Source organism: Musca vetustissima, unplaced genomic scaffold (assembly GCF_032173495.1).
Source record: "Musca vetustissima isolate MV318-11 ecotype Yass unplaced genomic scaffold, APGP_CSIRO_Mvet_v1 utg642, whole genome shotgun sequence".
NCBI lineage: Eukaryota > Metazoa > Arthropoda > Insecta > Diptera > Muscidae > Musca > Musca vetustissima.
In genome coordinates, this window is record NW_026881041.1 from 1 (window position 1) to 13793 (window position 13793).

The 13793-nt window shown below is 34.2% G+C and overlaps 1 protein-coding gene across 5 annotated transcripts in view; it reads left to right on the forward strand.

The window, feature by feature from the left end:
• Positions 1–3402: 3402 nt before the first annotated feature.
• Positions 3403–13793, forward strand: part of LOC133327121 (ryanodine receptor) — a 50636-nt gene continuing 40245 nt past the window's right edge. For all 5 annotated transcript variants that reach the window (XM_061535694.1, XM_061535696.1, XM_061535697.1 and 2 more), the window contains exon 1: positions 3403–3527. In XM_061535694.1, coding sequence (XP_061391678.1) covers positions 3474–3527 — 54 coding nt within the window. In that variant the 5' untranslated portion in view covers positions 3403–3473. The remainder of the gene's footprint in view (positions 3528–13793) is intronic.

The following is a 13793-nucleotide window of genomic DNA, read 5'->3' on the forward strand; positions in this document are numbered from 1 at the left end:
TTGAATTTCAATTGGGTTCGTCTTTGGGCCAAATAAGTGACTTGTGTCAAATTTCATACAAATCGGATAGTAAATGCGACCTGTATTTTTTACAATTTAACATCTACAGACGGACGGACGGATGGACATGCACATATCGACTTAGAAAGTGATTCTAAGTATATTCTCAAAATGAACCATGTGTCTATCTCGTTTCCTTTTGCCTGTTACAAACATATGCACAAAGCCATAATACCCTGTACCACATTGTGGTGAAGGGTATAAAAATAGGAAATATACATTAATAAGTTCATATCGTATTTAATAGCAACAACACTAAAAATATTATTACCTTAGGAGACTAAAAATTACGGTTCTGAAGAGATTTTTTCGGATTCTCATTTTGTTATATTCTTATTCGGGCAAATTGTTTTTTTTCAGTATGCATTGACTGTTTTAATATTGAAAAAAAAACAAAAACAAAGTGTTTGTTCTTTAATTTCGATTTTGTGAAAGAAATTCAGTGTTTCTACGCTGTTTCGGTTGTTTTCTCACAATAAATTTCGCAGCAAAGGAAATCTATAATAAGAATTTGCATCATGTCCCCTTGTAAATATGCCATGGTGGAAAAAAATTCATATCATTATCACTGGTGACCAAAACTAAAGCCACTAAAATTGCAAGTTTAATAAATGCCGAATAACTTTTTCAAAACTAAAGATATCGTGATGGGTTTTTCAGTTTTAATTTAATTTGCCCACTTTGGATAAGGGAATTGTCTCATTTTTTGCTTGGACAAAACTAAAGCATCTCTAGAGTACAACATTTTCTTCATAGTCTTTTAATAATTTAATTTTTTCTCCAAACTTAATATAACACATCTACCCATGAATTTAGAATTTTTATACCCTACACAACTATGTTGTTAGGGTATTATAGCTTTGTGCAGCCACAAAAGTTTGGTCCTAGACCCACCTTTAAGTATACCGATCGTCATATCTCGACTAGCTGAGTCGTGTTCGTCCGTCCGTCTGTCCATTATAATTTGTAAACACGATACAGGCCACAGTTATGGACCAATCTTCATGAAATTTTGCATGTAGGATGGGTTCTGGCCAATGAAGACCCCTATTGTTTTTGGTGAAGATCGGTTAATATTTAGGGGATGAAATGGACCAAATACTTAATTTTTGTCGGTTTTTCTGGTCGCTCTAGAGACCGCTATTATGGTCCGAACATTGCGAAATTTTACATGGAGAAGGGAATCGGGCCAAAGAATAAGCATGCCTGTTTTGATCGGTCAATATTAAGCGGGTCAAATGGACCCTGACTTTTGTGTGAAAAATTACAAAATTTGTATTCTATAGCGTATATATTTACCCCTTAAGGACACAGATCCAAAAAGTTGATACTATATCCAAGAGGAGTGGTTGACCTTTAAATTGATACCAATTATGTTGTCGTACATACTCGAATGTGGGACTTACACGTATTATTTAGAAACCCATTACCACATTAGAGGAAATATATCGCAGATCGCTTTGAAATTTTCCATGAGGTTCTAGTTATGGTCAAGGACAACTTTTGGTGATGGTCAAATTATACTTATGGGATGAAGTGGGCCGAATACTTAATTTTTTTGTGAAGGGAATGGTGAAGGGAATCTGGACAATTAACTAGAAACGCTGTACTGAATATGAGTGATATTCGCAAAATATCTCAGTGTAAGGAAGATGTACTGTTGACCTCTAATCGGGCTAGGGGGAGCAAATATCACGAAATATTGCCCATGCTCGGAATACACATCCGCAGAAAGTTAGAGTTCCCCGGTAGTTGTGTAGGGTATCATATGGTCGGCCTCGTCCGACTATACTGCTCCGCTCACTGGTTTCTTTTTAAAAATGAATATTTTCAAAAAAGTTACAGATCATTTATTCAGTTTGTAATTTCAGTTGCTTTAGTTTTAGCCACCAGGGTATATAAAAACTTGCATAATCGTTTTTCTATATCTCATCCTATACATATTATTAAAAATGCTATTCTACATATAGAACTTTGCCTTGCCTGTAGTTAGTTTAAGTAACTTAATTTGTGTAACCGGCTGATGATTTAGTTTCAGTATTTTTTGAAAACATGTACAACAAATAATCAAAAATGTATGGTGTATATTATTAGCACCACCCAAAAAACACCAAAGAAATTCTCCAAAAAATCGAATGACTTAATATTTTTAGTGTCCGCATTATGTCGTCCAAATAATTGGCCGATTGCCAACAAGAAAACTCTCTCAACGAAAGTAGAACGAACATTTATTTACGCAAATATTTCCTCAAATTTGCATACTACATACATACACGTATGTATGTGCACAAATAGCATATACTTAGAAATATACACCGACAAGGAGAATACCAGGCATGTGTGTGAGGGTATGTACAAACGAAGTACACTTCTCAGAGACCATCAGACCATAGAAGAGACATGAAAGCAAATTGCAAATAATCAGCTGAGTGGCAACGAGCTAGCGAATAAAACAAAATCTGAATAGCAAAACAAAAACGGAAAATAACGAGAAACTGTGATTTGACTCCCTGGCGAGGATATGCGCAGTGGCGATAAAAACAATTCGTGCCATTTTGTGTTTTTGTTTACATTTCGATATAGCAGCACCATGCCGTTGAGCCATACATATGTTCTGCCACATTCCGCTATAGACGTTGGCCTATATTTTTCGTGTCAACAGCTGGCAGCCAGTCACTTTCAAACTGTTACCGAGTAAAAGATTGCATGTCTGCAGCTATTTTTACCTATTAGCCGGGTGTTACGTTTTAATGTCTGTGCAATAATGAATCACGCTAAAAACAACCATAACTAGAGACCACTGTCAATAGCATTTGTTTGGCATTTGAAGGCGCAGTGTTTTGATGTTATTTTTAAATGAAAAGAGGCGTCTGCCGGCCAGGCGGTTACAGAGCACCATGCCAACGACAAATCGTGTCATACCTTGTAACGTGGACACATTATTTCCGGTTTGATTGTGTTTGTTTGTTTGTGTGGGAAGTCCATGTGAATGAAATTGCGTGTAAATTTGAACATATTAAAATGCAATAGCCTCACCTCTTATCCTTTGAAGTGAACAAATGTGGTATTTAGCCCAATTGAAATTCTAATTAAATTTTTATTTTTGTTTTTATTTTCAGATTATTTTTACACTGACATCCATTCTGCAGCCAACGAAAGAAATTTGCGGTGCATTAAATAAAAACAAACGAGGTCAACAAACTGACTGCGTGCTTTTAGACGCAGGGTTTGTTGCATGATACATGGGCATTTCGTTGGCCTCTCAGAACATTAACGTCATTTCTATCAACTAAATATTGAGTGGATTTTTTTATTAAGTGAAAAAGTGTAGAGTGAAAAAATAAATCACGTCATAATTTTGGATTAACTGTTAATTTGTGGAAGCTGAAGTCATTTTTTGGTATTAAACAAAAATGGCTGAAGCTGAAGGAGGATCGGAGCAGGATGATGTTTCATTCTTGAGGACGGTAAGTGATATTTTGTTTCTATATTAATTTAGATAATGATAAAAATCATTGTAAAATAATAACAACAACGATTTATAAAATAATAACAACAATAGTTAATGATTTACTCCGGAGGTTCAGAGACAAAAATTATTTTTAATAACCATATCGGTGAAATTTTTATTTTGTACTGAAAAATTACTAAGATGCAATTTATAAAAAAAATGTTCAGCTTTACTTTCCATTTACCAAATACAATAAGTGTTCAACGGCCATGTGAACTAGAAACCAATCCAATTTTAAAACGCAATAAACTTAAAAAATATTTACTCTCAATATTTTAAACATATCCAACATTCAAACCCATGACAAAATTTCCTACTACATCCATAGCGAACTAAATTGTCGACTTAAGGAGCTAATACTAAATGTATTACCAAGAGGTCTATGTTTTATCATATCTCGTACATAACGACGAAAGAGAGTATACTCCATTCCAGAACTTTCATAAATCCAAACTTTTTGCAGTTTTGAATATTTTTTACTTTTATATGTTTTTAACGTGTTTCCATTTTTTTTTTGTACGGGATACAAACGTGTTATACCCTATTATTTGGCAATGAGATATTTTGCTCGATTTTGCTCCCATCTATACCTAAATCAAGACGGGCCTTAATATGGGGACTAATAAAGGTCCCATCCTACTTTAGGTACAGTTATTTTTAGTTTGAAGGCAAACAAATTTTTCGTAGAAAAATTTTTGTTTTCATATAATTCCCATTAGATGTCCCGAAGCAGATTATGACAATTATGGCCAATACCTTTCCTTAAAGTAACCGAGTTTTCGTCTGTCACGTTTTCTTTATTTTAAGGATTTTAAATAGGAATCCATTTTCGGCACATAAAAGCGATAGAATTGCCTACTATACAAGTTTGCCACTGTTCTCCGGAGTCAATGTCTGTACCAAACAATATGACCGCAATATGACCTCGTCTACAACTTCAGTAGTTGGTATTGCTTTAACTAGCAATACCAACAACAACGTTATGTGCATTCGTCACAAAGTGACGACACATATCGGTGGGAAATGTATTGTAGTTGTCTGTAAATACCTTGTTGACCACGAAGTCAGGCGCCAACGAAACGAACTTCTCATTGGGGTCGTATCGCTGGTAACGTAAGAACTTCGAATTGTCACAAGAGACATTTGGGTTTGAAAGGTTTTTTGTAAAGAAGCTATTAATAGCTTCTGGGGAGAATATCCCAACAAAAAACTAAGGGAACTGATGAGGATCAGTGGCGAGATCCGAAACTATAGTCTTCCCTGCCTTACCCCTCGGCGGACAATGCCATACATTCCCCACTAATAAATAGTTGTTTTTTTATAAAAACAACAAATTGGGATTAAGCCTGACTGTTTTGCAAAAACATAATCTATATATATATATATATATATATATTTAATATTTTTTTTCGATCGAATGAGTCTCTTTAAGATATGTTCTTACATCAAAAACTTGGCAGCTACAACTTCCATGTTTATTACCAAGCATATAAAAATGTTAGATTCACATTTGTACATATGTATATGTTTATGCAAAATTTCAATTAAGCATCCTAAATGTTTATATATGTATGTATAATGGATTTATCGAACAAAATTTGTCGCCACACTGAAAATGTTCAATAATATTATTTGTGTTTTTATTTCCAGCCACATTATATAATGTAAATGTTCCAAAGTTCAGTTAAAGTTGCACGTAATAAAGTTAATTTCCATTGACACAGTACAATATATGAACATATAACCCAGCGGTTACGATGCTAATCATAATCGTAAAGTTTCCCAATAAAATTCTCTATAAAATCGCAGTATTTGCGGTTACACCAGTTTAGGAAAAAAACAAACAGCAACAACAACTCAATAATAAAATTCGATTAAGTACAACAAAGTGAACATATGACTGTACATAGAATCGAATGAAACACTTCATTTAACATATTTGAAACAATATTTAATACAGAGGCATTATGCGGTTCATGCTGCCTGCCATTGGCCAGCGGACAAACGAATAGCAGCTGTTCATGTTACAAAGCTTCAATGCACAAAATTGTTAACAATTCCATTATTATCGGCCGCAACATAATTCCATAATACTGAATGACCAGTGGATGTGTGTATGTGCGAGAGTATGCTAGAAAGTGGTCATTTTTCTCAGGGACGGAGTGCAGTTAATATTATCCCGTATTTATAACAAAAATACAATTTTCGAAAAGTGAACGTATTTTAATGATGCGTCGTATATTTAAAAATGAAATTGTGATTTTAATAATCAATCTCCCGAGTTAAGATATTTCAACAATCCGTTTGTACCAGGATAATCATAAGACGAGACAAATAATTGGTTTCAAATATAAATTTATTTTATTTATACTAGAGGCATTTTCCTGAAAGCTTCCCATCGATTTGGCCCTCTCATTTTTCGTTGTTGCCTAATCGTGTTTAATTTACCATATGAATAAAACAAGGGTTTTTATAGTTTTTCATTCGAATGACAATAAAAGCTACAAATGTGGCTTTTACGGCGGGATAAAATAGCGTTAGCTCTTTCAAGCATGTAGTCATAAAATTTAAATATTGTTGGCTTGTTTTTTTTATTGTAAGTACACACACACACGTAGGTTTATAGTGGAATCTATACATTATATTTTTCATACTCTTCTATAGAAATAACGAATAAATCTTCTGACAAGACTTTTAATCAAAGAGTTTGAAGATATGACCTATTACATGTAGTTCACATATTTTGTGGCATATTCTCCTATTTATCTACTTCCAAAGATTGGGTTTGGTAAGAAATTTAGGTCAAACTTCTTGTAATTTAACATTAAACAATCTACGAGAGCTACTACAGATATATCTCTGGTCTAATAATGAAAATTGCGAATGTTTACCATCAGCGTGATATCTACAATTCTTCATGCTCTCAAACCGATTGCGACAACTTAAAAATTAGTTTTGAACGCAACCACAACATATACTGGCGACGATATTCAGTGACCACACATTTTTGCTTGAGTGCTGATCTGAGCCGATTATGCATGATCGACATTTTTCTTCGAAGCATGCAGACAAATTGAATTATTCCACTGAGAATTGATCGTCCCACATTGCCACATGACCAGTTTTAACAACGAACTATTGTTTCGACAAAATGTTTCGAAGTGTTTCTACACAAACAACTTTTTTTTATCTGTCTCGTCTTCGAAGACCCTTCACCACCCTGTGGCACAGGGTATTATTTTTTTGGTTATATTTTTGCAACTGACAAAAGGACACGAGATAGATTCATGATTCCTTTTTAGAATATGCGTGGAATCACTTTCTGAGTTGATTTATGGATGTCCGTCCGTCCATGTTAAATTGTAAGCTAAGTTCAGGTCGCATTTATAATCCGAATAAAATGAAATTTGGCGGTGCCAACTTATTTGACCCATGGACAACTTCAATTTTTTTTAATTAAAAAAATTGTAAAAATACTTCCAACGAATCGAGGGCTGATCAAAAATAGTTTACCATAGTTAATGTTTTAATTACGTGACCACCACTGTATATTTTCGTCCGATTTTATGTGAATGGTGCACACAAACTTCCAAGGGTTGCGAGAAATTTTGCACAACGTAATGGATTGTATGTGAAGTTTCATTGAAATCGGTTCCGATTTTCGTCTGATTTTATATATATATGTATAGCGTATTAATTAATTTAGAGCCTAGAATGGTATGTTCTAACGTGGTTAAGGGTATCATATAGTCGGTCCCATCCCACTTTTGATATTTCCTTATTGGTTTGGCTCAAATCGACTCGAGTGTTTTTGGCCAAATTGTGCGTGTTCAAACGAAAACAAACCTTGATCGCCTGTTCTTTGGGACCAACTGAACAATTAAGATATTATATATATATATATACATATATTCCCTATTAGCTCAGTTTTGTCACCTTCGGAGAATTCGAACTGAAATGAAAATAATACTAAAAAAAATTACTACTTCTATGCAAGAGTTTGTTTTTCTTAATTTCTGCCTAATATTCATTGAGTTAATAATGCAGAAAATGGCATTTAAAACCTATTGGAATTCACCTTCATTTCATGTTAATTTCACCAAAGTATCCCCAACGTGTCGAAGAGTGTTCAATCGACTGACTTTTGTTATTTTCCCCCTTCTTCTTCTTCTTCTTTGCATAACAAAACACACAAAACACATTGGCCAGGACATCATCGCCATTATTCGTATTGACGAGTTATAATCATTTCAGCTGCCATCATTGGTCGTTGTCCTAATGTTCGCCATGAACATTGGCTGCGGATGCCAATGGAATGATTTTTCGATGTTATTGGTGTTGTCGTTGTCGTTATAGTCGGCATTGTCCCTCTTGATATGGATGTTTGTTATGGGCCAATTAATTGGAAAAAGCTTAAGTATTTTGGCATGTTTTGAATTTTTAAACCTCGACTGTCCCTTGCGTGTTTGTGTTGGTGTATATGGATGCGTGTAAGCTTGTGTTTGTGTGTGTATGTGAATTGGAAATATTTGCTTGGTTGACAGTTAGACCATTTGGTTATTGCCCTGAAAAATGGATAATTGCCAAAGGATAACGATGCACACACCAACACACAAAACGATGTGGGTGTGAATGGACAAAAGTGACCTTATTTTTGTGTTAGGGTGTGTGTTTTGGATCTCTGCGTTTTAGTATGGCTTGGATTGCACACATTCCTGGCGTGTCTGTTCTGTTGGATGGATATCAATTACATTGAATACTAATGATATTTAATGTTAACATAAACGTGTTGTTATTGTTCTTCACATCGTCGTCTTCTTTGAGACCATGTATGTACATACAATCACACCAACATATCGTGCTGTGAAAACAAAGCAACATCCGTACATACATATGTATGCCTTGAGTCCTGATTCTTGATATTGGCCTGAAAAATGGTCATTTATATTGGAGTTTGTTGTCCTAACTTTTATTTCTAATACTGATGTTTATACTGATATTAGTCGCATCATTTATATTTATTATATTAAACGGAATATGTAAACATATTCCGCATTTTACCAGCCCACGAACTTGGAATATATAATAGCTCAATGTTCAGATGCTAATACAAAGTCATAGGCAATATGAATACCTGAAGACATTCACATGCATTTACGTAACCCAGTTAACAGGTCTATATCAATGGCGTAGATCAGCTTTTTATAGAACAATTTTAAGGTGGATGTATAGAACAGCATATTATGAAAGCATTTAAATATTTACGGAATTAGTTCAATGAAAATGAAAGTGTGTGTGTGTGTGTGAGACTGGAATAATAAAAATTGTTTTTTTCAGAACATGAAATACATATATGACGAAATTCTGAGTACTCAGTAAATGTAGGACTCAGCATTTTATCAAAGACATAAAACCTGCAAGTCGGAACAAAACTGCCTTACTTCGATCCAAAGACTTCGTCTCCTCACCCTGTTTGCTACAGATAATATTTCTGGGTGTTGTTCAAACATAGTTGTGGCAAGATTGCTCTTGATATATGGCAATTAAATTTTGTAGCCATAAAGTTTAAGGGATTTACGGAATTATTTTTTCAAAAATACAGTTTTCTTTCGGATTTTTAGAGACCGGTTACAATAGAAATCATTTTGACACAATTTTACCAAGAAAGATTGTGTATACAATTTTCTAACAATAGGTAAATTTAATAACCCAAAAATTCGTAACAATTTGTAAAAATCGTTACAAACTGTTGTACGATAACATAAAAATGCAGTAAATGAGAGTGACTTGAGAAATACATTTTGGCAGTTGTGTACTGAAAATTTGTAATGTACTCAGTAAGGATGTTCATGTTTTCTTTTTTATCGACTAATTTAAATATTTAAAATTCAACTATTACAAATTATTCGATGAGCAACTCCAAATGGAGACTCATACATTTCGCGGAAAATATGATTACTTGATGGATTTTACTAAAACTTGTTCGATCGGTTACTGGAGTAATTTTTACTGAAAAAACTATCGTTCATACCTAATATTATTTTCGAAAATGATTTTTCAAAAAACACAACATTTTGTATTAACATACGTTTATTTCAAAAATTTGTTTAAAAGTTTTGCGTTTTCTGTATGTTCTCTATGTGGTTTTTTTTTATGCGTACATGAACAACAAATTTGTAATCGAATGTGTGCAATATTTGACAGTCTAATCGTTGGCTTATACAAATGTATTGCAAGAAATTTCACACACAACAACTAATATGTATGCATGTGCTGATGTGTTTAGATTTATTCAATTGATACTGATTCACTATCAAAACTTACTCCGTGAAAAAGTTCGATTAGCAGCACCAAAATTGAAATCAATAAAAAAAACTATAAACGCTACAGCCATCAATTGAACATAGTAGTGGCAATAATAACAACAAAAACACAGTAATAAAATCCCCTCATGATATTATAAACCCGCTTCGGGAAATTCAGATTTCGAAAATTTTAACTGACATATGCGAACGAACTCAGTGACAGGGACATCGACAGAAATTATACCAACAAACTTGCCTCAGTGTTAACCCAAATCCAAGCAGTCCGTCAGTTAAACATTCATTCGCTCGCTCACTCACACCCACCCAGCAACGATGGCCAACAAACACACACCTACTATATATATACTCGCATGTGAAAAATAGGACATCCAAACGAAGGAAGCCTCCGGGTGCACAGATGAAAGCGGAGACGGTTGTGTCGTAAAATTTTAAGGATTTTTTATTTATTATTTGTTTGCAGGAATTGCCTCAGGACGGTTATGCTTTTTGAATAATGTACTGCTAAAAAGGCACTTTCACAAAAAAGCGTTCACCCAGCTATTGGAACCTCATACACATGCACATATACATATGTATGTATGTTTGTATAAATGCATATATGAATATGTGTGGAAACGTCAATATGGTTATGAGGCCGTGCACACATGCCCTCATCAACCGGATTGTATGTGTTTATGTGGCACGACTGGGTTTTTCCTTTTTTGTTGTTGTTTTTTCTGTTTCCCCTCTGAAAGAAGGACATGCAAAATAAAATTTTATTGCAAAACGAATTTTCCACTCGACAAAACACAGGGAATTAAGTGGCTATAACATAGTAAATATTAAAGGTATATGTACGTATGTATTCATGTGTATGTAAAAAAATGAAACATTTACACATATGTGTTTGTACATATACACAAAAATATAGCGAGAGCAAAAGGTGTATAGATGTTAATAGTGTGGACCAGTAATAATGAAAATGTCCCATGTTCAAATTGTGTCCACCGTAAAGTGAGAGGCTAAAATGTGTGGAAAGAGAAAAGAATGGTCAAAGTGGTTCATGCAGAACAGAACTGCTCAGAAAATAAAACTCACAATAATATTTGGATAAACAGTTTAATATTTTCAAAAATTTTAGCTATCTGTGGTCTTAATCTCTTCTAGTTCTTGTACCCAAAAATTATTGTAATAAGTTTTTAATTCAGAAATCCAGAATGCACATTGGATCAAAAACCTTGAAAATACAGAAAATTGATACAGTTTTATTTTTATATATGGATGCTACGTCTATAGATGGTCCTACATCGAATGTCCCCAAAAATAAAGGAGCCACGGAGGAGCCAAAATGAAAGCCACGTTTTTTAAAAGAAAACAAAGTATTCACGAGTTCTTGCTATAACGCATTGCACAACACCGCCTCCATATCTCAACTGCAACATTTAGTACACATTTCCATTACTACCTACATCATACAATGCAATAGAAATATTATTTCCCGATTTCAAGATTCCGGCCCCACCGGTTCACCATATATCCAAATCGTACACATTGGAAACAATTTCCGAAACTTCCTACATACTCCAATCCTACAATGCAGATTTCAGTGTTTCAGCTCTGAGTTCAACCAAATCCAAATATGTACCAAATATAGTATCATATAGTACTTTTCGTACACATTAGTACAAATTTCCAAAACTACCTACAGATCCCAATCCTACACTCTGACGATAATGTTAATTTAAAATTTCGGGATTCGAGCTCCATCCGTTTCTTCAAATTCCTATTGTACCAAATTACGTACTGTTTAGTTCTTTTCGTATCCATGAATACACCCTTCCTAAACTAACTTCTTATATTGACAATCAATATTGATTCGCATTGCAAATTTCAAGCTTATAGTTCTATTCGTTCACATGCTACGAAATTGTACCAAATTTAGTACATTTCCAAAAAAAACCATTTAGTACATCTATCCTACACTCCCTCAGTAATCCTCATTCCAAATTTAAAAATTCTAACTCCACGGGTCCACCAAATATACATTGTACCTACTTAGTACTTTTTAGCACTCTTAGCACAATTTTCCAAAACCCCAGCCTTATCTGACACCTTCGAACTAAGAGTGACCCTCACCTAAAATTTCAAGATTCTACTTTCAGCCGTTTCGTCTGGGCGTTGATGTATTGTTAAGTCAATCAGTCAATCAATCACTATACTCTTTTATTAATATATATATATATATAAACCAGTGAGCGGAGCAGTATAGTCGGACGGAGCCGACCATACGATATCTTACACAACTACCACGGAAGTCTTACTTTCTGCGGATATTTTTTCGAGCCTGGGCAATATTTCGTGATATTTGCACCCTATTGACCGATTAGAGATCAACAGCACCTCTTCCTTACACTGACATATTTTCCGAATATTCCCAATATTCATTGCAGCCCTGCTAATTACTTATCGAGATTTCCTTCATTGTGGGTTGTGTTGTGATTTCGGCTTGTGGCCTAAAGATCAACTCGAAAAAAACGCCAAAAAAATTAAGTTTTCAGTCCACTTCATTTTTTATGTGATCATCGCCGAAAATTATAGGTGTTGTCCTTGACCATTACTGGAACCTCATGGAAAATTTTTAAGCGATCAGCGCTTTATTTCTGCCCCCATTGTAGTGGGTTACTAAATAATATCTGAATATTTAAGCACCTACAAATATTTAAGTTTAACTCCCACATCCGCGTACATACGACCATATATTTGGTATCAATTTAAAGGCCAACCACTCCTCTTGGATATACTGTCAACTTCTTGGGTCTATGTCCTTCAGGAGTAAATATATACGCCATATAATACAAAGTTTGTCTTTTTCACACAAAAGTCTGTGTTTCCACATTTTGATACATTTATAAAATAATTTATTTTCGGATTCGGATTCGACAGATAAAACTTTAAGGGCCCCATACACTATACATCATGCCATCATGCCGATGAACCCTTTTTTGTATATGTGAGATTGACTAGTGTATGGCAAACTCTTCAATCACTATTCCTAAAAATCGATTTTTGCCCCAAAAATTCCATCACAATTCTATTATTTTTGTACACAAAATTATTTACTGACAACTTTCAAAATGAATATTATTCAAAAGATTGATAGGGGTTCATTTTCAAAATCAAAACTATTTTGATTTTCTTCATGCATTGTGTGTGTCACACATACATAAATAAACTTTCAAAAAATAACACATACTATGATAAATGCTGTACGGCATGATGTACAGTGAATGGGGCCCTTTACGTTAGAATCAAATTTACACTAGCTGGGCTTTATATGACCTAAAAGGTTTATTTCGAGAAGTTATAAAATAAAAATTTCAAAATATGGTAGCAATAACGTCTTCATTTATTAAAATTTTATTCGTACCACTCTTACGTCTGTACATGCACGTACACGCAGCAAAGCCAAGTATGTACTTAGGCTAGAATAGGGAGCAAACGTGTACCAATGTTTCACAGATGTTGACGCCAAAGGACTCAACACAACTGAAATTCCACAACCAAAGCAACGAATTTTATTTAAACAGCAAACCTACAAAATTTTGTAAATACACACACACACAACGATACAACGTGAACACATTTAGTTGATTTTTGGATATTTCGCACACGCACACACACACTCACACAGACATATATTGGTCAACTTGTAAATATTCATACTGGCATAAAGGCATCCATGGACTCATAAGTGCCAATAACGTCATTGGAACTGAAATATTTGAATATTTATTTATTTTGCCCCTTTTGCTAGACGTATGCATGGGTGTGTGTGTGCGTCCAATATTAGGTTGGTGACAAATCAAGAAATATCCCAGAAGGTCGCTTATTTTATTTTTCAAAAACAAAAAAGCTTA